The sequence below is a fragment of the Podarcis liolepis genome, assembly GCF_965112155.1.
Source record: "Podarcis liolepis genome assembly, chromosome: 7".
Lineage (NCBI taxonomy): Eukaryota > Metazoa > Chordata > Lepidosauria > Squamata > Lacertidae > Podarcis > Podarcis liolepis.
The window spans coordinates 29,572,107-29,599,648 of NC_139561.1; the positions used below are offsets into that span (position 1 = coordinate 29,572,107).

The 27,542-nt window shown below is 48.4% G+C and overlaps 2 protein-coding genes and 1 long non-coding RNA gene across 7 annotated transcripts in view; 2 read left to right on the forward strand and 1 right to left on the reverse strand.

Moving 5' to 3' along the window:
* ACOT7 (acyl-CoA thioesterase 7) overlaps positions 1-13,753 on the forward strand; it is a 63,897-nt gene extending 50,144 nt beyond the window's left edge. For all 4 annotated transcript variants that reach the window (XM_083513227.1, XM_083513226.1, XM_083513228.1 and 1 more), the window contains 2 exons: positions 4,224-4,408; positions 12,788-13,753. In XM_083513227.1, coding sequence (XP_083369353.1) covers positions 4,224-4,408; positions 12,788-12,892 — 290 coding nt within the window. In that variant the 3' untranslated portion in view covers positions 12,893-13,753. The remainder of the gene's footprint in view (positions 1-4,223; positions 4,409-12,787) is intronic.
* On the reverse strand, positions 4,416-19,477 carry LOC310711471. Of its 2 annotated transcripts, XR_014528473.1 has the most exons (4): positions 19,369-19,477; positions 17,531-17,889; positions 13,993-14,139; positions 4,416-7,874 (listed from the first exon to the last, which is right to left on the reverse strand). It is a non-coding gene; the product is annotated as an uncharacterized lncRNA (long non-coding RNA). The 2 variants fall into 2 exon arrangements; XR_014528474.1 differs by lacking the exon at positions 4,416-7,874 and having other exon boundaries at positions 13,861-14,139.
* Positions 19,478-19,794: 317 nt separating this feature from the next.
* Positions 19,795-27,542, forward strand: part of GPR153 (G protein-coupled receptor 153) — a 34,978-nt gene continuing 27,230 nt past the window's right edge. The window contains exon 1 of the mRNA XM_083513023.1: positions 19,795-19,899. The gene's annotated coding sequence lies outside the window, so the exon portion shown is untranslated. The remainder of the gene's footprint in view (positions 19,900-27,542) is intronic.

Here is a 27,542-nt window from a genome sequence, read left to right on the forward strand (position 1 = left end):
CTTTCGTGTGCATCTGAAGAAGTGTGTATGCACACGAAAGCTTATACCAAGAACAAACTTAGTTGGTCTCTAAGGTGCTACTGGACAATGTTTTTATTTTATGATTTGTATGGTGAAGTCGTTTCTTTTATCTGTCCTGAATCTTCCAATATTCAGCTTTGCTAGTGGTTGTCCATTCATGTTGTGAAATAAGGAGAAAAACTTCTTTCTATCCCCTTTCTCTATGCCATGCATACTTTTATAAGCTCTCCCCACTCCTTCTTCTGTAATGCCAGAACCCAGGGTCATCCAGGGAAATTGTCTGGCAGCAGAAGCAGACCTTCACACAAATCATAATTTAATTTGCAGAATTCACTGGCAGAAGGTGTCACGACTGTCCGTAACATAAGCAGCTCATGAAGTCACCCACACAAAGTTCAAGGTGCTAATTCTGGTGTCTAAAGTCCTATACAGCTTGGGACCCAGGATACCTGAAAGATTGTCTCACCTCTTATATACCGAGTCGATCACTGTGCTCTGCATATGGGGGCCTGCTGCAGATGCCATCTTATCAGAAGCTCTGTTCTGCCTAGTGCGGGATTCTAGCATTTAGTGTTGTTGTATGTACCCTTTGGAACTCCCCCCACTTGAATATTAGACAGGCACTGTTTCTGCACCTACCAAAAACCTTCCTCATTCAGCAAGCCTTTTAAGCTGAGATCTTTCCCACGCTGCATCTGTATCTGGATATCGTTTTTTATCACTTGTTCATTGTCCTGGGCTCCTTTGAGAGGAAGGGTGGGAAATACATTTAACAAATAAATAAAGCCCAAACTCAGACCTCCTTAGCCTTCATCAATTAGCCTTATGTGTCTTCAGAGTATGGAGCCTCCATGTTTAGAGGCAGTGTACCTCTGGGTTCTGGTTGCCAAGCAACAGCAGCGAGAGCAGGATGTTGTTTTCAAGCCCCCCTTGCGAGCTTTGCAGAGGTATCTGATAGATTACTGTGGGAAGCAGGAAGGTGGGCTAGATGGGTCTGCCCTAGTGGGCCATGAGTCATCCCTGTGTTTGAAAACCTCACTTGAGTGATTGCTAGACATCTATTTGCAAAGTCTAAGCCAGCTTTGGATAATCTGTAGGGCACTTAGACGAACAAATTAGAGCACAGAATGTATTGCTTTTGCTGGAAAATGGTACCTTTCCATTAATTTGCCCCTCACCCCCACCCCGGCTGCCGCCATGGAATAAATGATGGTGCTGCAAACTAAAAGTTCACCGTTAATGCATTTTTGGCTTCATTTAATTAGTGAAAATGTGTTTATCCCACATTTCCGTTTTGCTTGTTTATGTTTTGTTTTTAAAGATCAAGATGACTTATGACACACTTAGTATGTGCATCTGAACAAAATAATAGAAGCAAATATTTCAGAACAAGTGATTTGTCATGGCAGATACAGTAAATATAAAATCAGGAGGGTTGTCTGTTGGTCCCTAAGATGCTCCAAAAATCTACAGCCAAATGGGACCAAGCCAAATGGGTGAAAATTATGGCACACTTTCAGTAGATAGGGTTTTTGTAACAACAACAACAACAGCTGTTAGAATTTAATTACTTTTTAATAATTATCTTTTGTGTGTGTTTTTAGCTTTTTGCATTTTACCTGTGTTGTTTCAGTCCATGTGAGCCACCTTGAAACCTGGTCGGGGGGGTGGGGAGGCAGGCTCTTTCTCTCTCTCTCCTCTAAAGTTCTCCAGAATTCTTGATCAGGCAAATCAGCAGCAGAGACAGGGTGGGTGGGGGGTATAAAATAGGCTGAATGTTGTAGCCATCAGGTCAGCTTGTAGAGGCCTGGGTTCCCAGGGGGAGACTGCAGGCTGAATCATTCCCCCTGCTGTTCCTGTGTACTGTATCCCCAGTGCACACATACAAAAGCAATTAATGTTTCCGTGTGTGTGTGTGTGTGTGTGTGTGTAAGGGACCATGGTTTACTGGTGCAACTGCAACAAGCAAACCACAGTCAAGGCAGTTCTGTGGCCTCTCTGCTTAGAAGATGACAGGTAGGTCTTGTCAGCATGTTTGTGATGTGTTAAGGAGGATAGGACACTAACCCATGATCAGCGCTGGGCTGCTGCCACAGCTGAGCTGTGAATTGAACACAGATTCCCCCATATCATAGAACTGTAGAATTGGGACCGCAGGGTCATCTATCCTCTATCTCTGCAATGCAGGAATCACAGCTAAAGAACCCCTAGCACACAGCTATCCAAACTCTGCTTAAAAAACTTCAAATGTGCTTCCATGTGAAAGCCCTACAGATATTTGAAGCGGGCTATCGTATCACCTCTCGAAATGAGCTTTTTATCCACTGAACTTTAGCTAACTTTTCAGGTTTGCAGATTATAATGCTACTTCTGACGTCTTGCTCCATCACCCTCATGTTAATTGCTTGGGACTGGCCCATGGATTTGACAGCACAATGGCATGAAACACCTTTGGCATCTCTGACAAGGGTCAGTTTTTGCAATCTTGCCTGGTTGTGCGGCTCCCAGTGATGCCCATGAAAAGATGCCCAGAGCTGCTTCTCAGGAATTTGCTGACTCGCTGCCAGCGCCTTCCTTGCCCCAGCACTGGACAAGATCTTTGTCTTTGGAAAAAAAAGAAGTTATAAATAAACAAAAAGCTACCCAAGCTGGAGTTGCCCTCTTACAGCTTGTTTCATTTTATTTTATAGTGTTTATAGTGCCTGTAGCTTCTAAGTCAAGCTCTGTTCTACTGGTTTTTATCTAGTACAAATGATGACATCAAACTGGAAATTGAAAAACAAACCTGCTTTAATTGGTAATAGTTCATCTTGTCATTAGGATCCAAACAACTTGCAGAACTTTTTTGGTGGGGGGGGGAGCAGTTAAAAGTACAGTTTTTTCCACCCTAGATAGCTGCAGACAACACTGTTTAACAGCTTTGAGCTGCCAAACTCCACTTGGCACCCAGCACCCTTCCCTGCTCCCCCAGGTGGTTTTTCATTGCTGGACCTCTTGCACGTACCTAAAGTGCTGCTGTGCATGGCACTGACATGAATTCCACTGTTACTGATTTTACCCTTGGTAAAAGACTTGCTTTGAACAGACAAAGCCTGGTGTGGAAGAGAAGGCTCGCAATGGCTGCCAGCCACAATGGCTATTCTCTTCCTCCACAGTCAGAGGTGGCAAGGCACCTGAATGCTGGTTGCTGGAAGCCAAAGAAGGGAAGAGGACTCTTTCATTCAGATGCTGCTTGTGAGTTTCCTAATCAGGCATCTGGTCGGCCACCGTGAAAACAGGATGCTGGACTAGATGGACCCCCTTTGGCCTGATCCAGCAGACTCTTCCGATGTTCTTATAGGACCTAAACACTCAAGAAGCATGGAATTCCTCCTTGGGACCCTGCTATGTAAAAGGGAGCCGATTGACCTCCATGAACCCACATGAGGTGCCATAAGAGAGACTCCCTGAGCTCATCTTGTGTGATTCCCTGCATCAAAAGTGCTGCTTGGCATTCTGGCCCCTCACCTGCCCTTTCTGCCTTCTGTTGGAGAACCTGGTCGATTTCATAAAATTTATATACTGCATGATTGTAGCGGATAAAAAGGTTTACACAAAAAATAAAACAACTAGATTATTAGTAAAGGCAATAACTTTTTTAAAAAATAAATAAATAAAAACCAGCAACAAACTAAAAAGACATCTGCATTCTAAATATCTGGGTAGGCTTGTCTAAATCAAAAAGCTTTTAGCAGGCACCCAAAAGAGTACAGTGAAACCGCCTGCCTGGTGTCAATAGGCTAGGAGTTCCAAAGCGCAGGTGCTGCCATGCCAAAAGATTGATTTCTTACAAAAGCAGAACAGGTGATGCTCCTAACAATGCCAATTCTGCATATCAAAGCGGTCGAGTGAGCATATATAGGTTAAGACAGTCTCGCAGGTGTAGACTGGTCCTACGTTATTCAGGGCTTAGTATCCCAATAGTAACACCTTGAACTTGGCCCGGGACCAAATCTGCAAACAGTGCAGATCTCTGAGCAGAGGTGCGGACAAGTCTTTACTTCCATCAGCAATTGTGCCTCAGCATTCTGCACAAACTGCAGCTTCTGGATCTGATGCAAGGGAAGCCCCACATAGAGTCCACTGCAGTAACCCAGTCTTGAAGGTAACCCAGGCATGAACTACTGTGGGCCAAGCTTGATGAACTCCTCTGTGTCTTGCAGGCAGCGTGATCACAATTTCTGGGCGCATGACCTTCACGAGCAATAAGTCCATGGAGATCGAGGTCTTTGTGGATGCTGACCCCTTTGTGGACGAGTCTCAGGAGCGGTATCGGGCTGTCAGTGCATTCTTCACCTATGTGTCCCTAAGCAAGGAGGGAAGGCCGCTCCCTGTCCCACAGCTGGTGGTAAGCCTTACGAGTCCCCCTCCCATCTTTTGGTCCTGCAGAACTTGGCTACGAGTCCTTCTCTTCTCTCTCCCCGCCCCCCATTCTGGCACATGTTCCTAGATGACTTCAGAGATGTTAAGCATCCTGGGAGACTCTGCACTCCCACTGTTGGTGAGAAGCATTTGAAAGCAAACACAGAACCCTCCTGCTTAGCCGTTTCCAGCTGCATTTCAATGTATTGTTTAAACAAAACACGCAGCATTGTGAACGCCCTCCAGGGTTGTGTTTTCCCTCTCTGCTTCCAGGGTGGAGAGGTCACATGGATTCAAGTTTCTCGTTTGTCAGAGATGATGTGTCTTACGCAGTTGAGCTCTTTATGCAATGTCCCTGGGGCTTTTTTGTGTTCCGTCCAGCAAAATCTTGTTCTCTTAATTCAGCATGGAAAAAAGAGAGAGAAGAAGCTGCTTAAATTAGGCTGAAGACACATTTTGTTTTGTTTTTTCAGAGAGCTGAAAGTGGTTTGAAAGAGAGATGACTGCTCATGGTGTGTGTATGGGGGGAAGGGGTGTTATCTTGGTTTTGCCCTTGACCAAATGGGCTTGACAGGTTTTTGTGGGGGTTTTTTGTTTTGTTTTTACAGCAACCTGCCAAACCTATTTGGCTAGAGAAAGCAGTTGAACAATAAAGGTGTTTTTGTGTGTGTGTGTGTGTGTGTGTGTGTGTGTGTGTGTGAGAGAGAGAGAGAGAGAGAGAGAGAGAAATATTCCCCCCTCAAACGATTTTCACGTCTCTAAAATTATTTCTCCAGTCCTTTACCATAACTGCATGTTGCTACCTAAGCAAGTGTAGCTTCCCAGACCTACTTTTGCCAACCTAACACAAATATGAGGGCAGAAGGGGCATTGCTAGGGAAGGAAGCGTACATAATCTCTCCTGGGCCCATCAATTCTTCCCAACAGTTGCCACATCTCCACCTCTTGATTGTTTTTCCCTCCACTGAGTTTACATCTCTTTCCAGTCAGAGCCTGGCTTAAACAGGGAGGGGGGCATTCTTAAAAAAGTGGTCTGGTGGAGCATTTGTGGGTGAGAATCGGCTGAGAAAGGGTTAAACACCCTACCCACTTCTCCGCTGGCCCACCATCATTTATCCCACTCATACACATGCCTCCATGCTGAACATACAGGGCTGGAAACCCTGTATATTTTGCTCTGTCCACCCTTAGTGTCTCCAAAGAGTCCCCTTAAAACCCATGATAAGAAAACACCTAATCTTTTCTACAGTGTTTGTCCCATTACTGTCTCTTGAAATGTTTTTTAATTATAAGCATTAAGGTAGTATTGATGCAGAATTTGGAGCCATACGGCCTCCAGCTTCTATCGATGTTTGAATGTCACCTCTTCCTCCTCCCCAAAAAAGTCTTCCTGGCTTACTTTTCCTACCGACTATTGTCAGTCCTTCTTCCCTTTTATTGCCTATTTTTAGCTGTCTTCACTCAGCCGCTCAGAAACAGCTGAGTGAGAGAGTTGTTCCTCGATTAATATGTTATGCCTTGTTGATTTCCAACGGCACTCAACTCTCCCCCGGCCCCCCGGTGTTTCAAAGCATTTAGTCGACTCGGCTTGGTTTTGCTATCGGAGTGGTGTTTATATAATTTGTTCTTAACATTAAATGAAACACACAGATACACCCCACTTAAATTTCTTGGTGCTATTAAATGGGGGGGGACATCCCCCCCAAATGTGCTTCACTTCTTTATTTCTGGAGCTTGTTATTGCCTTCATGGAATTTAAAGTCAGCTCAGCTCTACTTCATGTAACTTTCCATTCTTGTAAGGCTGTTGGCCAGGCCAAGGCTTTGATTTATTTCTTGTGTATTTCATAGAATCATAGAATCACAGCGCTGGAAGGAACCACAAGGGTCATCTAGCCCAACCCCCAGCCATGCAGGAATCACAGCTAAAGTATCCCTGACAGATGGCCATCCAACCTCTGTTTAAAATCCTCCAATGAAGGAGAGGCCACCACCTTCCAAAGGAGTCCATGCCACTGTCAAACAGCTCTTACCATCAGAGAGTTCTTCCTAATGTTTAGTCGGACTCTCTTGTAATTTGGATCCATTGATTTGGGTCCTGCCCTCTAGAGCAGCAGAAAACAGGCCTGCTCCATCTTCCATGTGGCAGCCCTTTAAATATTTGAAGATGGCTATCATATCACCTCTCAGTCTCCTCTTGTCCAGGCTAAACATACCTAGCTCCCTCAACTGTTCCTCATCAGGCTTGCCTTCTAGACCCCTGATCATCTTGGTTGGCCTCTCTACACATCTTCCAGCTTATCAATATCCCTCTGCGACTGTGGTGCTCAGAAGTGGACACAGGGCTCTAGGTGGGGTATGATCAGGGCAGAGTAGATTGTTGATGTAGCCTAAAATTTATATATTTATTTGCCACTCTTACACACCATGTTCCAAGCCACAGCTTACATCAACAAGAGGAATAACAGCAAAACAACATCTTAAAATGGCCACAACAATTGCATAGCAAGGCAGCTGAAAGGATGTTATCAGCCAGCTGGGAAAGCATTTATTCTCCATAGGAACCCCAATGGGAGCATTAACACCCCAACACATCTTGCTTCTTCCTCATTAGGGTTCTAGGGGAACCCCAAGTCACATCTTTAGGTCCATCCAGCACAGAGCAGGCCCCTCTCTTCTCTCTCCAGCTTCCAGCATCAGGCAAACTGAAACTCACAACTCCCTGGCTAGCATTGTGTTGTGTTTCCCTAAAGCCATTATTTATTTATTTAAACACTTTACATACTGCTTAAGTACAAACATCTCTGGGCGGCGTGCAAGAATTATAATACAGAAAAGGTTAAAAATCAGGTTAAAACTATAAAAGCAGACCTCAGTTAAAATGCCTGCTGGAATGAAGTCTTCAGTAAGTCCCGGAAGTTCAGGAGCGAAGGGGGCCTGACTGACATGGCTAAGGCTTCAAGTTATATCCCTGACACCTGCAACAGAACAGCTGGGAAGGACTCTCTCTCTCTCTCTCTCTCTGGGGCCTTGGAGAGCTGCTGCCAGTCAGAGTGGGCAAAGCTGGGGCTGGATGGATGGAATGGCGCCTGACTCGGAGGAAGGTGGCTTCACAGTATGTTAATGTTTTCCAGGGTTCTATTCTGCCTCTGCTCTAAGCCGCTGTATTCCCTCGAGCCAGAATTAAATTTCTGGCAAGCGGGCTCCCCACCCCACGCTGAGCAATGCGGAGATGCTAATCTTCTTGGATTGCAGTGTTCCGAGTTCCTTGAACTGATGTGTTTGTCTTTGAGGCTGGTCCGCTGTGCAGTTTCCAGGCGAAGGTCTCTCATCCCAGGCTCCCCGCTGCTGTGGCATCCAGGGGGCACATCGAGGGCTGCTTCGCATTGCCAAACCAAACTGGGCTCCTCCTGCTTGCTGCTCAGTGCTTCTGCGAAGCAGAACTGCCTCAGGCTGTAGAGAATCATAGAATTTTAGAGCTGGAAGGGACCCCAAAGGCCATCTAGCCCAAACTCCTGAGCACGGGGAGTTTCCTAAGACTATTTCCCATCACCACCACTTCTAACCAGAGGTTCAGCTGCACTGACACCTAGTTAATGAGAATCCAGATCTTCCATTGATCTGCTGTGCCCACATACTGCTGGTGGGCCTGTTTGAGGGCAGCGAGTCCTGAGAGGAAAATTAAATGTTGAGTCCGAGAATGTAGGTGTCCAAAGGATGACTTCATGGCCCGTGTAGCCAATTCCTTGTCCCTTGGGGCAGGGTTCCAAAGCTACCTTTGGCTGAGAGACTGAGCCCCCTAGTTCAACTCTTGCCTTGCCCATGAGCTCCCTAGAACGCCATGCAAAAGCCCCTCTGGTGTGGATTTCTGCTCCCAGCTATTAGCAACTCAGATGCCTCTGGAAAGACCAGGAAGCAGGATATGAAGGCAACAGCTGTCTCTCCCGCCCTCCGCAGCAACGGATATTCTGTGGTCTCTGAACCCAACAGTCATTTATCGATCTCCCTCTCTAGAATTGTCTGATTCCCTTTAATATTTAAGACTGTTTTGATGTCTAAATTAGCAGCTGTCACCCCGTCTCATGAATAATATTGGCCTATCTTGCTAGGAAATTGTTAGGCAAACTGTGAGGTTATGAAATTTAGCACATCATCAGTTTCAGTATTAATATGAGTGCCTGTCTGCTGTCTCCACCCACATTCCGCCTCAAGACTGATACAGTGCAGGCTCCCTCCCTTGATCCAACATCAGCCCAGCCACCCAGCCCATTCCATTCTCTAGCCCAGGGGTAGGCAAAGTTGCACCCTCCAGATGTTGGAGCTGCCAGAATGGAGGTCTGGCCTGATCCACACTCACAAAGTTGGTTGGCCTGTTAAGAATTTGCTGGTCAGCGGTTCCACAGGCGTGGTTTGAAATCTAAGCTGAACAAACACATCTCTAAACTTGGGAGGGGGGAGGCAAAGTTGGACCTGGGACCTCATGGACCCACCCAACCAGCTCAGCTACAGAGCCATGCTTCCAACCCCTAATCCCAAGAGGCAATCTTGAAGGATTCAATGACAGCTTGAAATAGGGAGAGGACAGGCCCAGGTTTGCTAGCTGACTTTGAGTCAGCCCCACTCTTGTCCCCCAGGGTTGTTTGGCTTCAATAGGTATAATCTAAGCAGGAGGCAGTGGTGGTAAATAAAGGGAAGGATCCTCTTCTGAATTCCAGGGCTGAGCTTTGAGGCCTGGCTCTGATTAACCACCAATTGTGTTGGAGGAATGCTGGCTTGAGTTTACTTCTGCAGGGGATAGTTGGGTGTGTCGGAAATTTAGCTGCAGTCGCTTATGGGGGGTAGTTTCTGCCATTTTCCCTCTTAAAATATGCTCTCTCTGGGTCAACTCCGGGTCTTCTGGGGGTGGGGAGAGGAACGGCCTCCAGGCAGTTGCAATGCAAGGGACTGTGATGACTTTTTTAGTTTGGTCTCCTGCAGGTGGCGGGGGAGGCTTGGCAGGCATTCTTCAAGCTGTGTGGCCGTTCTGCATTTTAACTGGGTCATTTCAGCAGGGGGCAGAGGGAGGAGTGCTGCTGCTGAACTGTGCCATATGAGGCTGGGTTACCAGGAAATCCCAGGTTCAGATATCACTTGCTGGGTGACCACCCACCCACCCACCTGTAATATTCTGAAACTGGGCTTACCTTATGATCCTGGGAAGAGTTAATGCAGGCCAAGGTTCATATTAGACACAGTTGCATGGAACTTACTCCAACCTTTGTTGATGGAAAGCAGTCCCAAGAAGCTGCAAATTCCAGGAGGGGGCTGGTGGACCTTTTCCTACCCCTCCAAGCTCTTGTCACAGCCCCCCCCCCACACCTTGCAGGTGCCTATAGCAGTGGCGTTTGTTGGGCCAATTGTGAGCACAGTGACCATAGTACTATTAAATTAAATATCCATGTAAATGGCCAATTACCAAGACAATCCAGCACTGTCACATTCAATTTCAAAGAAGTCCTCAGAACGAGGAGATTGGTAGAAAGGAGTGTGTAATGCAGATCAGGAAAGGTACCACAAGCACAAGAGGATGCCACTGTGGTTAATGGGCAGAGTCAAAGGATCTATAAGAGGCAAGGAGGCTTCCTTCAAAAAGCAGAAGCCTTGTCCAAATGGAAGAGAACTTTGGCAAAAGAAGTGCAAGCAGACAGCAAGGGATGCTAAAAGGGGAATGGGGGGGGCATGTTGTTAAAAGCATTAAGACCAACAACAGGAAGTTCTTGAAATACAGTGGTACCTCGGGTTACATATGCTTCAGGTTACAGACTCCGCTAACCCAGAAATAGTATCTCGGGTTAAGAACTTTGCTTCAGGATGAGAACAGAAATTGTGCTCCGGCGGCGCGGCAGCAGCAGGAGGCCCTATTAGCTAAAGTATTGCTTCAGGTTAAGAACAGTTTCAGGTTAAGAATGGACCTCCGGAATGAATTAAGTACTTAACCCGAGGTACCACTGTACAGTAGTAACAGGAGATTGTCATCTGTGGAGGAGCTTGAATAGGAGGCTGGGCTGGATGGGCCACTGGGATGTCCCAGCAGGTTCTTCTCATGTTCTTACATCAAGTGGGGAATTGCTCTTCGGGGAAAGGGGTTAAGCACCACCAGGGCTCTGCTCTGTATCACAGGCTTCCATGACAAAACTAGAAAGTGACACACACTTTCCATTAATGTGTGGCTTGACTCCAAGTTCAGCCTTCCTGAGCCTGGTGCTGCCACCCCACAGTTGTTTTTGGACTACAGATCCCATCAGCACGAGCCATGCTGGCTGGGGTGGATGGCAGTTGCGGTCCAAAACACCAGAGGGGGGCATCAGCTGGGTTGGGGAAGGCAGCTAAGATAACAGCACAGAGTTCAGCTGGAGATTCTGTAGCGCTGGCTGAATTAACTGTTAAGTGTTAGCATTCTAAAACAGTGTGGTCAAGTTCCCCTAAGTGAGTGATTCCTGCAGGTTTGCATGGTTTCCATAATAGGGAAATCCTCTGAGAGTCACAATGTTCCTCACCACCAGGATGAGAGGCCTCTCAGGGTGAAAGGGGCAGAGGAGGAAGAGCAATCGAGGTGAAAGGTGGGCAGGTGTGGGAATGAGGCTTGGGAATGCCCTGCAGTTGGATACTGTGAGAGCCAGCGTGGTATAGTGGTTAGAGTGTTGGGCTAGGACCCAGGAGAGACCAGGGTTCAAATCTGCTGCTCGGCCATGAACCTTGCTGGGTGGCCTTGGGCTAGTTACCACCTCTCAGCCTACCTCACAGGGTTGTTGTGGGGATTAAATGAGCAGGGGGAGAACCACGTGGCACCACCTTGAGCTCCATGGAGGAAGAGGTGGGATATAAATGCAATAAATAAAATAAAAGCCCATCTCTTCCAGCTCTGGCTTTGCTGTGGTGGCCAACCAGGAAGCTCCTGAGTGAAATATGTATGTTTGGGGGGTGGGGTGGGGGGAGCAAGGGACTTACCCAGCAATGCAGGGCCAAAGATCTTCCCTTCCAGCTGGAAGATAATGTTACACCACTTGGCAGCAGATAAACACAGAGGACTTGGTTGGAAGGGAGCGATTCATTAGCGCCACCACTCTTCCTGGGGGAATCGTCCTGCCAGGCTGGTGCATAATAACCACTGTGATCCAGAAACGTCCCCCGGCTGCCTCTGACTAAACCACCAAGGAGCCTGCCAGCCACCTGGCGTGTGCCTTTTTACAAGTGATTAAGTACCTGGGTTCAGCCACAAGTCCTCTGCGTGTAAAACACGTCCCTGCATATGGGATTGTCACATCATTTGGCAGGTGTGCCAGGAATGTCCTTGTCTCTGATGTACAACGGGGGATCGGAAAACCAAGGGCTTGCCGAAGCCAAGGCCAGAGCTCGATCCTTTGTCCCTCTTTGCCCCCACCCCTTCAGTCGCCACAGATTCTGTGCAGGCTCAAATATTCTATTGGGGGAGAGTGCGCAAATCAAGCAGATTCTTGTTTTATTGATTTGGAGCACTTGGACCCCCCACTCTTCAGCCAAAAAGGCTCCCAGATTGGCTTACATACAGTCAATTAAAACAAGTCAGACCCTGCCCACTCAGGCTTACAATTTTCAAAAAAACACAAGGGAAAATGAACAGGGAGAGAAGCAGGAGGGTCACACTCAGGGACAAATTCAGTTCTTTGTTTAATGACCAGCTGGCACAGAGCAGATCATAGACTTGTGGAGTTGGAAGGGGCCCAAGGGATATTCTAGTCCAACTCCCTGCAATGCAGGAACCACAGCAAATATGATTGCAGATGAGCATTTTCCTTCTGCCATGCATCTACAGTGGTGGACGTGTTGCTGGTCCGCGAGGCAGTGTGATTCAGTGACTAGTGTGTGATGTTTAGGTATGTGAAATGAAGTGGGGTTTGTGGGAGGTATGGATGTTGTGGAATCTCATCAGAATGGGAAACAGTACCGGAAATTATGTGGATACAAACAGGAACAGAGTTCAGGCAGGCAAATGTGATTGTGTACTCACTGGTGTCGCTTTTTTTGCCACTTCCCCCTCCCCAAAGTGACACAATCAATGTGGAATCACGTAGCAATATCACAAATTAATTGCATGTAAATTTGGCCACAGCAAACAAGCAAAAAAAAAAGGTGTTTTTGTGGAATTCAAGCTACATCATTATCATCATCATCATCATCATAAATTTATATGACGCTTTTCCATGGTGGGGCCGTGCTCAAAGCAGTTCACAACAACATGCAGAATAAAATGTAACAAAACCCTGCCTGTCCCTCATGTGCTTTGGGTTCCAGGGCCAGCTTAATCCAGCCTCGACCATGCCCACACCTGTTCTGTCTTTGCTCGGCAGGTAGAAACAGAAGATGAGAAGAGGCGTTTCGAGGAGGGGAAAGGCCGCTACCTCCAGACCAAAGCCAAGCGCCAGGCACAGACCCAGCCGCTCACTCAGCAATGACCGATCTCAGCCGGAGCCCCTTCCGGGAGGAGAGTGCCACCATCAGCACATCCACTCAGAAATCTTCACTTTGGGCATTTCAATAGCAGAACCTGACCGGTAGCACATAGAGCCCTCATGGCACCCCAGAGAAAGCCACCATTCTGTTATATCTGTACTTGTCGTAACTAGTCCAATTGGCACATTAGGAGCCATGCTAGGCGGCCAGGGATGCCCTTGGAAAGGTGGGGTGGGGGGCTTCGGGACAAGGGATTGGGGGTGGTAATCCTGCTTAGGGAGTTATGGAGCTTCATTATTTTGAAGGCTGCTCCACCTAGGAGGGCTATTGTATTTTAACAAGGTTGGTGGTTTTTTTGCGGGGATGGGGTGGGGTTTTGGCCAGCCTCCCCTAGCCTAATGCCCTCCAGATGTCTTGGGCTTCCAAGACTGATGGGGCTAGTAGTCCAAAACATCTGGAGGACACCAGGATTGTTGGGCAGGCTACCCTTGTTACATGCAGACGAACTGAACACCTGGCTGGGGCAACACAAGGACTACGTTGTTGCACTTATGGGGGCTGCTCTCCTCACCCCCAAAAAAGGCACTAGCATTCTCTCGGAAGAATGATGAGGCCATTAGCACAGATTTTTTTTCCAGGGCCTTGTGTCTTTGTTATGCTCTTGTTTCACACCCTTCCCTTCCTCTCAGCAAACACCAAAAGCTGCTTCATGACAGTCACAAGCCTAAAAAAACAACGCTGTTCTCTGTATTGTTATCTGGCAGTCTCTCTTCTGTTCCATTCCTCTTGACTATACATATGTATATGTATATGTATGCCTAATTTATTTAATGACTATTGTGAATAAAGACTCTATGCCTTTACTTCAGTGATGGGTTTCTGTTAAATTGCTTTGGGCAGGTAGAGTATGCAGGTGACTCTCAACTTACATTCCGGGGATAGCGTGCAAAACCAAAATTTTGTATAGTCAAAACACACGCGGCGCAATGGTGAATGGGCTTGCCAAAGTTTTTTTTTCCCTGGGCGCCCACCCCCTTTTAATTTTCTTCTTCTTAAATTTACCAGGTGCGTACAAGTTAAATGTGTGCAAATTGCGAGTTACCTGTAGACGTTTGCACAGCTGATGGGACATCTAGCAGGCTTGGACTCCATAGAAACACAGGAATCTGCCTTATGCTGAATCAGACCATCAGTCCATCTTGCTCAGTGTTGTCTGCACTGACTGCCAGCAGCTCCTGCAGGCAGGAGTCTTTTCCCATAGCAGTATATAAATATTCAATCAATCAAACAATCAATCAATCAAACAAACAAACAAACAAACAAACAAACAGATACCATGTAAGTAAGCGCGGAAAGGGAAGACCTGCCACCATTTTGAGTGTGGAATGAGCCCACTTGGCCAGTGGCAACTGGTTCCAGGGAAGCTTGGAAGTGGGAGAAAAGGAAAGGAAGTTACAGGTCGTCATAGAAGTTTCACATCTTATAAGAGCAGTATAGTCAGTGGAAGTGTCCCTTGACCAAGCTAGGAACAAAGTACCTGGAGAGAAAAAGGAAAACTATGGTTGCTATGCTTCTTTCTGTGGTTAAACAGGCTGCTGTTTCCTTGGAGTTACAGGAAATGTGAGTTTTACCAACTGTTATAAGAGAAAACTGCTCCTTTATCCCTTATGAGGTATCCAAGAGCCTGTATAGAGTCCTTATGTAGGTTCTCTATCGGTAGGAGAAAATAGCAGAGGCCAACCAGAGAATATTGAGAAGCAAAGCAGCTGCTAAGCAAGATCTTCATTAAACTGTTGCAACAGGGTCCCCCACTCCCCCCACGCAGGAAGGGAGGAGAGGAACCCCGAACAATGGTGTGCAAGCTCTTATATCGTCTTTTGAAATTGCCTATAGTTCCTGAATCTCTTACATATATTGATAGTTTGCTCAGCTTAACAGATACTTGCCAGGCTGTATTTGCAAAGGGAGGTATAAGCCCCTACAGTCCAAAGATAACTGGAAAGCTTTTCCCATTTCCTTCCTCCTTGCAGAGAAATATTTGAGGTCCATTTGGGAGAGTCAAAATGGCTTCAGGATTGCTCTCCTGTACTGTTTCAGACACTATACTTATGCACGTGTGTTTGCCTTGTACATTTATGAACATTGATTCTCTCTATATATAAGACCTTAGAATTCCTATAACACAACTGAAATCTGTTTGAGTTGGTGGATGCCTAGGAAATAAACACCAGCCAAGACTGTAATTGGAAAGGGCTCCATCCTCAGGGGAGGCTGTTTGCTGAGTGTCTGCAAGAGGTGCCATTCTGTCCTTGCTTCCACTTTGAATTTGAAAACAAACACCACACACCTTGGCCCTTGAGTGTTTGCACTGCCTCAAAACCAGCAGCCAGGTTCTGAAGTTCCTAGACTATCCTCCCCCCCCCCCCCCGGCTCTGTGTTGCTTATGTTTCCTCTGTGCTGATGGACAGGTGCTCTGCACATGTTCAGAAGGCCTATTATTTCCCTAGGCTGCGCAGGCAAGCCTGCTCTGGTTCCTAGGTCCTAGCAGCATATTTGTTCGTATCTATAATGTAAGCCGTTTACCATTTTTTGAGGAGTTCTCTCTCTCTCTCCCCCACCCACAAATCAGCGTGGGAGAAGACGGTCCCAGCCCCACTGCTCAGAGCTGGAATTGTCATCAGGGAGCTTGCAATTAAGCAGAGTATAAATAGCCCCAACTCGAGTGGGCAGCGGTGTGGCTTTAGTCATGGAGAGGAGTGACATTTCTAAGTGAAATAGCTGTTTAGCGCTCCCTTTTCCCTTCTCTCCCCCCCACCCCCAATTCCCAGTCGCATGAGTCATGACAAAACCCAGGCAGATAACAGGTGGGAGAAAGGAACCCTCACCCCTCAGTGTTGAGCCTCTGCTGTGTCTCTGTCGTGTGGTGTTTAACTGTTACAGGATTCTGGGCAGCACCCGGCCGTACATCCGTCCATCCCAAAAGAAGCTAAGCTTTGGACTTCTTCCTTAAAATGCAACCTCTGTTCCTCAGCGTTGTATGGCCAAATCACGCCTCTGTGTGAATGTCCAATGGCTAAGATGTGGGTTTTGAAAGTGGAAGCAAAGGCAGAACAGTACCTCTTGCAGAGACACAGCAGGCAACATCTCCGGGGGTGGATGAGTCCTTCAAGGTCAGAGGAAAGTGTGTGTGACAAACAGACGGACAGAGACACAAACAAAGTCATTGGCAAGTGTTGCTTTGCAGTGATGAGGAGGTCCTCCTCCCAATTACCTCTTCTCCCTGGATGTCTGTTCCAATCTGGTTTTAGTTTATTGTTTATTTTATGCTTTGAATTATTTAAAGAGTCATTTTAATGGGGTGGTTTTTTTTACTGATAATTGTGTTGTTTTATTCTCTTTGCAAACTGCATTGAGGTTTCTTTGTTTACCATCAAGCAGTTGTATAAATTTTGTGAAATAATTTCTAAAAGGAGGGGTGAGCAGGTGAATCTCACAAAAGTGAGGCCAGCTCCTTCCTGATCTACAGGAATCCACAGTCTCTCTTAGAGCAGGTGACCAGGGATGATGGGGCTGTAGTCCAGCAACAACTGGAAGTTCAAGATTAGCCACCCCTGGGGCCAGCTTTTCTAAGGTAATTCATCATCGTCATCATGAGAGCCAGTGTAGTACATAATGGTGAGAATGTCAGACTAGGACCTGTGAGAGACCAGGGCTCAAATCCCCCCTGGGCCATGAAGCTCGTTGGATAACCTTGGGCCAGTCACTGCCTCTCAGCCTAACCCACCTCATAGGGCTGTTGTAGGGATTAAATGAGGGGAGAGCTATGTAAGCCATCTTCAGCTGCTTGGAGGAAAAAGTGGGAAATAAATGCAATAAATAATCATTTCTTGGGATGCCACCTTTCCTTGGTAAACGGCGTTCCAATGTTGCTCACAGCCTTCTTCTTTTTATGTTTAAAGTTTGGGGATGGATAATGCTGCATGCCTCCACTTCAATAAGATAAGAAGAGTCTTGCTGGATCAGGCCAATGGCCCATCTAGGCCAGCATCCTGTTCTCACAGAGCCAACCAGATGCCTATGGGAACCCCACAAGCAGGATCCAAGCACAGAAGCACTCTCCTCTCCTGTGGTTTCTAGCAGCTGGTATTCAGAAGCATTACAGCCTCCAACAGTGGAGTGCATGGCCATCATGGCTAGCAGCCATCAGTAGCTCTCTCTCTGCCGTGAATTTGTCTAATCCTGTTTTAAAGCTATCCAGTTTTGTGGCCATCCCTGCATCCTGTGGGAGTGAGTTCCATTGTTCAACCCTTAAAGTATGTGAAGGGCTTCCTTTTATCTGTCCTGAATCTCCCAACCCTCATCTTCATTGGATGCTCATGAGTTCTAGAGTTAGGGAAAGAAGAAAAGCTTCTCTTTATCTACTTTTTCCATGCCATGCATCATTCTATAAACTTCCATCATGTTGCCTCTTACTCTCTTTTTGTCCTAAAAATGAAGTACCACCAAATTCTGCAACCTTTCCTCATACAGGAGTTGCTTTGTTACCTTGGTTAATTTTATTTTTATTATTATTATTATTATTATTATTATTATTATTATTATTATTATTATTATTTAAAAAAGAAGTGTGTCTTTGGTACCTGGAATTTGGTGTTGAGGTGGCTTGAGCAGGGGTCCCACATGGGATTTCGAAGCCACACGTTTGCTGCGTCAGCTAAAAACGTTTTGGCAGGAAGCTCATCTGGGCTGGGCCCCTTTCCCCCTTTTTCTGTCTTTTTCCTTGAGAGTGCCTGTCCCAGGCAGATGGCCTCACGGCCAGCTTCTTCAAGAGCGCAGCCTCTGCCCTGCACCTCCCTCGGCCGAACGCCAGCCTAGCAACACGGCCGCATGTCTCCAGCAGCTCAGCGAGGCTCAGCGCTGGCTTTTCACTTCCAATTAAACATCAAGATGCATTTTGAAGGATGAGTCAGGGCTGCCCTTCAGGAAAAGGGGGAAGTTTCTGTAACATGAAAGAAATGCGTCTCAGGCTTATGGGCAAAAGCAAGGCTGCCAGGGCAAAACATTCCCCCTTCCCCTGCCAAAAAAGAGGGTGCCTCCCTTGTGTAACTTTTGAGATGGTGAGGCGTAACATTCTCTGGACCAGAACACCTCGTCCAAATTAAGCAGGTAGGTCCAAGGATAGCTACTCATTCCCGAAATCTGTTTTCCAGCCTTGATTCTGGCCAGAATCTGACCTCCTCCTAGCTATGCATCCATATGTGGTCAGCAAACTGCAAGCGAACACACGGGAAGCAAGTGGAAAGCCAAATCTTACACCCCTCCTTTGCAAAGGGGCGGGGCTCCTGCATCTCTCTGTTTTGCTTTCTTGAAGAACCACAACTCAGCACTAAGCATCTACCTAATGGCTTCCTGGTAGGGCCAGGAGAGACTCCCTGCCTGAAACCCTGGAGAGCAGCTGCCAGTGAGTGTAGGCAGTACTAAGCTAGACGGGCCAATGGGTCTGACTTGGTAAAAGGCAGCTTCCTATGTGTTGGCAGCTGATGTGCACTGCAGAGTGCCTTTCTGGGAATTCTGCTCAGAGAGCCTCCAACTTCTGACTAGGCTTGGCGAAGTGTTCAGGTGGGAAGAGTGACTTCCTCTAAGGTCCACTCGGCCATCTCTTGAGTTTGATGCTGGTGGGAGAGGCTGATGGACTGCCGGAAGTTGGTTCAGTCTTGGAGGGGTTCTTTGGCACAATTAGGAAGTCAGGGAGAGAATGTTTTGCAAGCCCAACCGCCTGGCCAGCCTTTGAGATTTTCCCTGAGGTTCCTGTTCGCATCTGAGATGGAGCCTTTTTTGGTGGCTTCCCCCATCTCGTTGCCCTCTCTCCACATTGAGGTGTACCCTGCCTCAGGCTTGACACTTTGTAGTGTGACGTGAACAAAGTGCTCCCCTTTCAGACAGTGTCTAATAATACTTAATGGCTTTCTTTGGGAGAAGCTTTTGAAAAGGGTGAGTTTGGGGGTTCTGGTAGTGCTGTTCTGTTTCAGCTGTTTTGACTGCCTTGGATTTGTACATGGTTTATGTCGCCAACATTGAGTTTTGCGCTTATGGAGGCAGTGAGCCAGTAGGGGTGGGCAATACCCACCCAAGAGGCATTCTTTTCTTAGCAGCTCAGATGTCTTCAGAGTAGGCTTCCTCCAGAGGTGAGGGCTGCAGTGGGCCTGGAATCTCACCCCCCAAAAAACCCTCTTCCCAACCACACTGCCTTCTCAAGACACGAGCTAAGGGGGCGTCACAAAGGATAGGGGTTTTTCCTTATTTTACATCCAGTTCTGCTGACCAGCGGTCTCGGTGAAGCCTCACTGCTGTGGCCGGGGAAAGCACTCAGCATATGCTCAGAGGCACACTAGCTCGCCCACGCACCTCGCACGCAAACAAGGAGGCCCGAGGAGTGCAAAGCGATGCACTCTGCGTATGCTCAGAGGCGCTCACGTACCTCGCCTGCTCCTGAGACCCGAGTTCATCAGAGCAATGCAAAGTGGGGACGTGCGCCTCCTCCTCGCCCGTGGGGTGATTCATGGGGGCTGCAGAGTGATCCTCCTGCGCCTCCCGGTGCGCCATCGCCATCTTCGGCCAGGAGTACCGGTGGGAGCGGGGGTGGGGGCCGGGAAAACAGACCGGCTCGGAAGTGCGCCCCCTCCCAGGCTAAAAGAGAGAACGGAGAGGGGAGGGGAAAGGAGCCATCCCTGGGGTGGAGACACAAACGCAGCCCCCCTCCCCGCGTGTGCAAAGCGCCTCGGCCAGAAGGCCCCCTCTCCATCCCCAGCAACGCCTCCCCCGGGCCCGATCCTGGACGAGCGCGGAGCGGAGGGGCGGCGAGAGGAGTCTAAGCATGCGCTTGCACGCCCCACCTCCGCCCAGCCCGGGCAGGCGGCGAAGGCGGCGGCGGCGAAGAGCGCGAGCGGCAGGCGGCGGCAGAAGGAGCGGCAGCAGCGAAGCGCCCGCTTGCAGCCCGGAGCTCTCGCAGGTAAGTCGCCCCGCGAGGACGCTAGCACGCCAAGATGTTAGAGGGATGTGGATTCCGGTGGAGGGGGGGGTTCCTTCAAACCCCCCGCCTCGTGGTGTAGGGACGACACCCCCTTCCTCCCTGCGGGGACACTCCCTTCCCCCTCGCCTTCCTCGGGGCGCGCAAGGCAGTGCGCTCTTTGGGGGCCGCGGAGGGTGGGGTCTCTCCCCTTTGCAGCCGAAGACGGTGGGGGGAGCGACCTCCTTTTCAGCCCAGCCATCTAAGCTGCGAGGAATGCGACTCCCCCCTCCCTCTCCCCCTCCTCTCCCAAACCACCGCAAGTTTCTTTCTTCTCCGTCTAGATTTTACAAGGGGTGGGGTGGCGAGGATGAGCAGGCGCGCAAAGGACTCCTAGTCTTTACTGCTAGTTCTCAAGACGAAGCCTTTCTCTTTAGGTTCACCCGTGGGAGGCTGGGCTAGATGGGCCTTTGCACGATCCAGCTGCTTCAGGGCTGGTCTTTGGGGTCTTCCCTTCATCCCTCCTCCCACTCTGTGAACCAGGCCTGCCACAGAGTCCATGCTCCTCTCACCTGCAGTACTCAATGTAAGATGATGGTGGTGGCTTTTGTTTGTTTGCAAACCGGTCGATTTGGGCTGATTTCTGGCATTGGTCCTGATTCTGTAATCCTATTGCATTTTGTTGTAACTCTTCCGCCTTTGATTGAGGCTGCAAAATTGGCATCATCTGCCCCATTTCCCTCCAGCTTTCTCCCAACCAGCCAGTTCCTCAGCTGACACTGGCTTAGGAAAGGAAGGGTAAAGTAAAGCCAGGGAGGGGGCAACTGTGGAGAAGGGAGGGTCACTTAATTGCCCTGATCCTTTGTTAAGACATTTTGTAAAGATGCCTCTGATAGCATTGTGAGGAATTTCTGGAATTTGCTGGGGGCACCTGCTGTCAATGTCTGAAAAGTCACTGAAGCAGCCATAAACTCTTGTAGTTGCTCCTCCAAGAGGATGCTTTGTGTTCACCCAGCGAATGAGGGCTGTGTCATTTGATTGATGAATTAGTTTAATTAAGAGGGTCTCCAAACTGTGATCCCATATCTGAGAAGAAGCAGCGGTTGTTCTTAGGACCTGGTGGTCCATTCAGAAGATGAGTGGGAAGGGCCAGTATTGACAGAGGGAAGAGTCCGCACTTGAGAGGAGTGGAGAGGATTAGCAGCAAAGTCAATGGGAGGCTAGAATTAAGACGTTTAATCTTGATTCAATTAATAATCATACTGCATCTAGTGCAGCTCATTACAATTGCTACAACAGGCATAAAAACCATTAAGGCCCTCAGCAATTTTCAAGTGGACTGTTGAGTGGGGGGAGTTTGGGAACCACTTGTCTAATACAGTGTTTCCCAACCGGTGTTCCGCGGCACACTAGTGTGCCGTGAGACACCGGCTGGTGTGCCGTGGGAGGAAGGCGGGCGAGTCGGGCGGTGAGAGGCGGCGGCGGCGACGAGGATCCGCGTCGAGCCGGGGGCGGCTCCGCGGTGGTGGTGCCGAGCGGCGGGGCAGCGCGCGCAAAAGGGAGGAGCGCGAGACAGCGGAGGAGGAGGAGGCCGGCATGTCCGGGCAGCAGCAGCAACAACAGCAGCAGCAACTCCCGCCGCCGCCCCCTCCTCCGCCCGCTATCGCCGCCGCCGCCTCAGCTGCCCTCGCTCTGCTGCCTCCTCCCACCCCGGCAAGGGGGAGGGAAAAAACTTTCGCTTTTGTGCGTCCCTCCCGGCGTGACGCTGCGCGCTGACGTCACGGGGCGGGGCTTTAATGGTGGTGTGCCGCGAGATTTTTTTCCGGCTAACAGGTGTGCCGTTGCCCAAAAACGTTTGGGAAACACTGGTCTAATAGATTGCAAGGTTCTGATTAACTCATGCGTAACTGCGTAATTCAAGTACTTAGAGACTTTAGATGGTAGAGGCCACCTTAGCAATGCAAGAGGAACCCCCCCCCCAGCTTGGTCAGGCCAGAAACCCACCTAGTCTAGCATCCTGTTCTCACAGTGGCCAACCAAATGCCCCACTGGGAAGTCCACAAACTGGACATGAGTGCTGTCCCTGCTTACAATACTCAGCCTCTGCTATTCAGAGATGTACTGAATAACTCAGTTGGTTAGAGTGTGGTGTTGCTAACACCAAGTTTGCAGGTTTGATTCCCATATAGGACGGCTGCATCTTCCTGCATTGCAGGGGTTTGACTTGATGATCCCACTCGTACCATCCTGTGACAGCAGAGGCAAGCATAGCCATTGCAGCCAATAGCCTCCTCCTCTATTTATTTTTCGGATCCTCTTCTAAAGCCATCCAAGTTGGTGGCCATCTCTACACCTGGTCAGAGTAGATTTCTTAAGAGCATAAGACAAACCTTGATGATGGCTCAGACCAGCAGCCCGTCTTATCCAACATATTCTTGTGCAGTGTCCAACCAGAAGCCTTGCAGTCAGGACCTGAGCTCAGCAGCACTCTCCTCACTTGTGCTTCTGGGCAACTGGAGCTCAGAGATGGACTGCCTCTGAACATGAAGGTTGCATATGGCCACCATGGATGATGGGAACAGAAGAAGAAGCCCCATAGTCAGACCAATGGCCCTTCTAGTTCAGTGTTGTCTACACTGACTGGCAGGAGCAGTGTAGGTTCTACCAGCCCTCCCTGGAGATTGAACCAGGGACGTTCTGCATGCACAGCAGATGCTCTGCAACTGACCTTGGTGCTTTGTCTAATAGCCATCAGCAGACCCCTCTGTCATGGAAGAGTAGAACTTCCATGGAAGAGTAGAAGAGAAGGAAATGCTCTTACTCATAAACAGAAAGATCCATGGGTTAAAGCACATGCAGTTCACTGGCTAGGCTTTCATCTGGATGTTGAAGTCCATGGAATTTCAGGTGTTCTCTGTAGTCCATAGGATGCATTAATTGGTTTCATTTCCTTCATATACCATCCTGACCCTAAAGTCCAGTACACAATACTAAAAATGCAATCGATAAGTAGAACACCTAAAAAATGCATTTTTCCTTTCAAAAAGCAATACAACAAGGCTACATAGTCAAAGAAATGTTGAATCCCAGGTCAATAAAAGTGTGGGGGACAGCCACACGTCTCAGGGGAAGGAATTTCACAATAATAATAATAATAATAATAATAACAATAACAACAACAACAACAACAACAACAATAATAATAATAATAATAATAATTTGGTATCCTGCCCATCTGACTGGGCTGCCTTAGTCACTCTGGGTATGGTTGTTGGGAGACGGACGGCTGAAATCTCTTTAAAATTCGACACTGTGTGATGGAAGTGCATTTGCACCGGGTGTGTTGTTTAGGGAGGGGGCAGCGCACCCCTTCCAGGTTTCATACTGATAACCACTGAGTCACGACTGCCATGTCAAATTAAACAGGCCTGGATCCAACGGTCCTGGATCCAAAAGCACACATCCAATTGCTTCAGGAAAAAGGACAACACTCTCCCATGTCTTGATAGCCGACGTAAAAAGCAGCCTGCGTCTTTCTTGGTCACGCTCTAGTGTGACCAAGTAAACGGCTTCCGGGATGGCACTGTTTAGAGAGGAGCCCCTTTCAAGATTCCAGGCTGCCTGGTGAGCATGGAGGTGCGCTCGCTCCAGAGGCGACATGTGTGGCTGAAAGAAGTGGGTGTCCCCAATGAGTGTGTTTAGCTCCTCCCCTAGGGATGCACCCCTTAATTTTCTCCCCTGGCACCTTGGGAGGACAGTAAGGTGCTGTGCTGAGGGACAGCACAGCGACTTTTCCAGCTGCCAATAAAGACCCCGCAGGCAGTCCCATCCCACGGGGTTCTAGCAATGTGCAAACCCACCCTCACTCACCCCGGCAGGCACTTTGGTTCTGAATGGAAAGGAGAAAATAGCCACAGCGATTGCTCTCTTCCAACCCCAACAGCCATTTAATCCCTCAAAAAGAAGGCGGTTGAAGTTGACTTGCTGACACACACCCACACACCCGGGGACCCTGGTTTGCTTTGGCATTCACTGTTTGGGCTTTGTTTGTGATTCTCCCACAGCAGAGGATGCCCCGGCACCTTTCAAAAGAACTGCGTATAAACTTCCTGCCGCGAATTGCTTTGAAGGGCTTGCGTTAGATGAACCTTGGGGTCCCTTCTATCGCCACAGTCCTATGAATGTGACCTCCTTGCTTCTCACGTCCTGCCAACGGTTCATTTTGGAGTGCCTGGGGCAGACTGGGGCAGTGCATCTAACCTGGCATCATCAACCAGGAGGGGTCAGCAGGTCTCCCTCCTTCACTCCCTCCCCAAATCTCCTAGAATCTGACTTCCCTTCCCAGGAAGGGTCAGGTAAAGGTAAAGGGTCCAGTCGCGGATGACTCTGGGGTTGCAGCGCTCATCTCCCTTTACTGGCCAAGGGAGCCGGCGTACAGCTTCCAGGTCATGTGGCAGATGACTAAGCCGCTTCTGGCGAACCAGAGCAGCGCACGGAAACGCCGTTTACCTTCCTGCCAGAGCGGTACCTATTTATCTACTTGCACTTTTGTGCTTTCGAACTGCTAGGTTGGCAGGAGCTGGGACAGAGCAATGGGAGCTCACCCCTTCACGGGGATTCGAACCGCCGACCTTCTGATCAGCAAGTCCTCGGCTCTGTGGTTTAACCCACAGCGCCACCCGCGTCCCTAGGAAGGGTCAGAGCTACTGTTAAATCGTGCCATGCAGGGGGTTGCACTCGATGGCCCTTGGGTCCCTTCCAACTCTACAATTCTATGGTTCTGTGCTTGTTGATCATCTTAAAGCCACTGTGTGGTCGTAGGACCATAGGAAGCCTGCCTTATGCTGAGTCAGAGCATTGGTCCATTGAGCTCAGTATTGTCTACCCTGACTGGCAGCAGTGGCTTTCCAGGGTTTCAGGTAGGGGATATTTCTTTGCCCAACCTGGAGATGCCAAGGATTGAACCTTCTGCATGCAAAGCAGATGTTCTGCCACTGAGCTAAAGTCTCTCCCCTAAAAATAAAGTAAGGTCTTCATCCTCATGGTTTTGAATACTGTGCTGAATTAAATAGGATTGCTGGTCTATCCAGCTCAGTTCAGACTCTCCAGAGCAGGGGTCAGCAAACTTTGTCAGCAGGGGGCTGGTCCACTGTCCCTCAGACCTTGTGGGGGGCCCGAACTATATTTTGGAAAAAAATATGAATGAATTCCTATGCCCCACAAATAACCCAGCAATGCATTCTAAATAAAAGCACACATTCTACTCTGATTCCCGGATTGCCTGCAGGCTGGATTTAGAAGACGATTGGGCCAAATCCAGCCCCCGGGCCTTAGCTTGCCTACCCATCCTCCAGAATTTTTCCCAGCCCTGCCTTGAGATGCCATTGAGGACTGAACCCAGGACCTTCTGTATTCAAGACAGATGCTCTACTAATGAGCTTTGGCCCTTCCCCAAAAGCACTCCTCCTGTCCAGTTTTGAGCACTGATTTGCGCACCTATATTATTTATTTATTTATTTATTTATTTATTTATTTATTTATTTATTAGTCTTATTCTGGAAAAAAAAAAGGCCCCAAGCCAGGTAGAAACTAATCTAGGTAATCTGTTTTGGCGCAGGTTTTGCCACTGAAGCATCTTGTCCAAAAATGCAGTACTGGGATCTTGCAGAAAATTAATTAGTTAAGATCAAGCAGTGCTAGTGAGGGCTTTTTTTTTTGGTGTGTGTGGAGATCCCACTGCTGTTTCTTTCAAGCTTCGCTGGTGTTCCTCCCTCTCTTAAGGAGGCATTTATCACCCTCGCTGCCCACTCAGCCAGCCCTGCCTCTGGCTGCCCTGCGAGCATCCAAGAGGGAGTGATTTATCAGCGCTGTGTCTTGCAAATTGGTTGCAGCAGGCCACTGTGCCATCTCTCCCTACCACCACACTGCCCCCCCCCCGCCCCCCTGCAACAATCTTCCCTGAGGGCCCAGATGTAAAAAAAAAAAAAGGCCTTTTACAACTTGGAAGAGCTCTGCTGGATTTGGTGGGGTTCGGTTGTCATTTTTCCTCCAATGCTGCCCTAACCCTTCTTCTTTAACCGCGGAGATGAGAAAATGCTCTGTGGGTCTCAAAAACTCGCCCTTCGTTTCGTGACTGATTTGTCTGCTTTACTTGCGGCTGCTAATACAGTGGTACCTCGGGTTAAGAACTTAATTCATTCTGGAGGTCCGTTCTTAACCTGAAACCGTTCTTAACCTGAGGTACCACTTTAGATAATGGGGCCTCCTGCCGTGGCCATGCGATTTCTGTTCTCATCCTGAAGCAAAGTTGTTAAACCGAGGTACTATTTCTGGGTTAGAGGAGTCTGTAACCTGAAGCGTCTGTAACCTGAAGTGGTACCCGAGGTACCACTGTAGAGGGAATTTGAAGCTGTCTCCACCTGGGTTTTCCCCCAGTTGGATTATAGAATTGTAGGGTTGGCAGGGACCCCAAAGGACCATATAGTCCAGCCCCCTGCAATGCAGGAACCACAGCTGAAGAATCCCTGGCAAATGGCCACCCAACCTCTGTTTACAAGCCTCCAAGGAAGGAGAGGCCACCACCTTCTGTCCCACTGTCCGACAGTCAGAAAGTTCTTCCTAACATAAATTGGGCAGTGAGATTATGGCCAGGCTAAAATATTTTGCTGCCTGAGGTGGAGCAGCAAATGTCACTATACATCCATACATGGTGCACAGTATCCCTGAGCATGTGCAGAGTTGACTTTCAGGGCTCATTTCTTTTCAGACCTGTAGGTAGATCAAACATAATATCTACACTACTACCCCCTCCCCTTCTTCCCATAGGACCACAGATGAGGCAGGAGCTGAATGTTTGCTCTAAAGGGCAGCATATCCTTCAGGTTTATATATCCTTTACCTCCCCTTATTATTACTATTTATTATTATTATTATTTATTAGTAGTAGCATTAGTATTATTTTGCTTTGCTTGCAGAGCAGCTGGGTGCCTTAGAAACCACTGCCTCTATGTGCTCCGGAGACCTTTTTAAATAATATGTACATAATTGACTATTCTTGCCAATAGATTGTGTGTGTGGATTGGGCCCTTAGCCCACCCCCCAGAAATGCATGTTGGCACCCTATAATTCAGAGTCGGCCCCTGACAGCACTGCTTCACTCCCCCACCCCTCTGAAAGTCAGCCTCTGTTTGCATCTATAAACATATATACAGTATATATATATATATATATATATATATATATATATATATATATATATAACTGTTTGCCACCAATCTGTGCCCTGGGTCCCTTTTGCAGGAGCCCATTTCCTGCCCTTTGGCTTGGTGGGGGCGAGGGGAGCCATCACCAGTGCCCATCCATCCCCCCTCCCCCATGCATTGCAGGGGGTGGACTAGATGAGCCTTGGGGTCCCCTCTAAACTCTATGATTGTATGATTCTAAAAGACGTCCCTGTCCAAAGCAGTCACGAGTCTTGGCTCTCGAAAGCTGCCTGCCTGCAATTCCCAGGGCTTGTTAAGTCAGGACGGACCCAGAATGGATCACTTATTGACGAGGAGTAAATGCTTTATTTGATTTCTGCTAAAGAGTTGTTTGTGAGGGTAGCAATGGCTCTCTTAATTTGAGCGGATGTGCAACTGGCACAA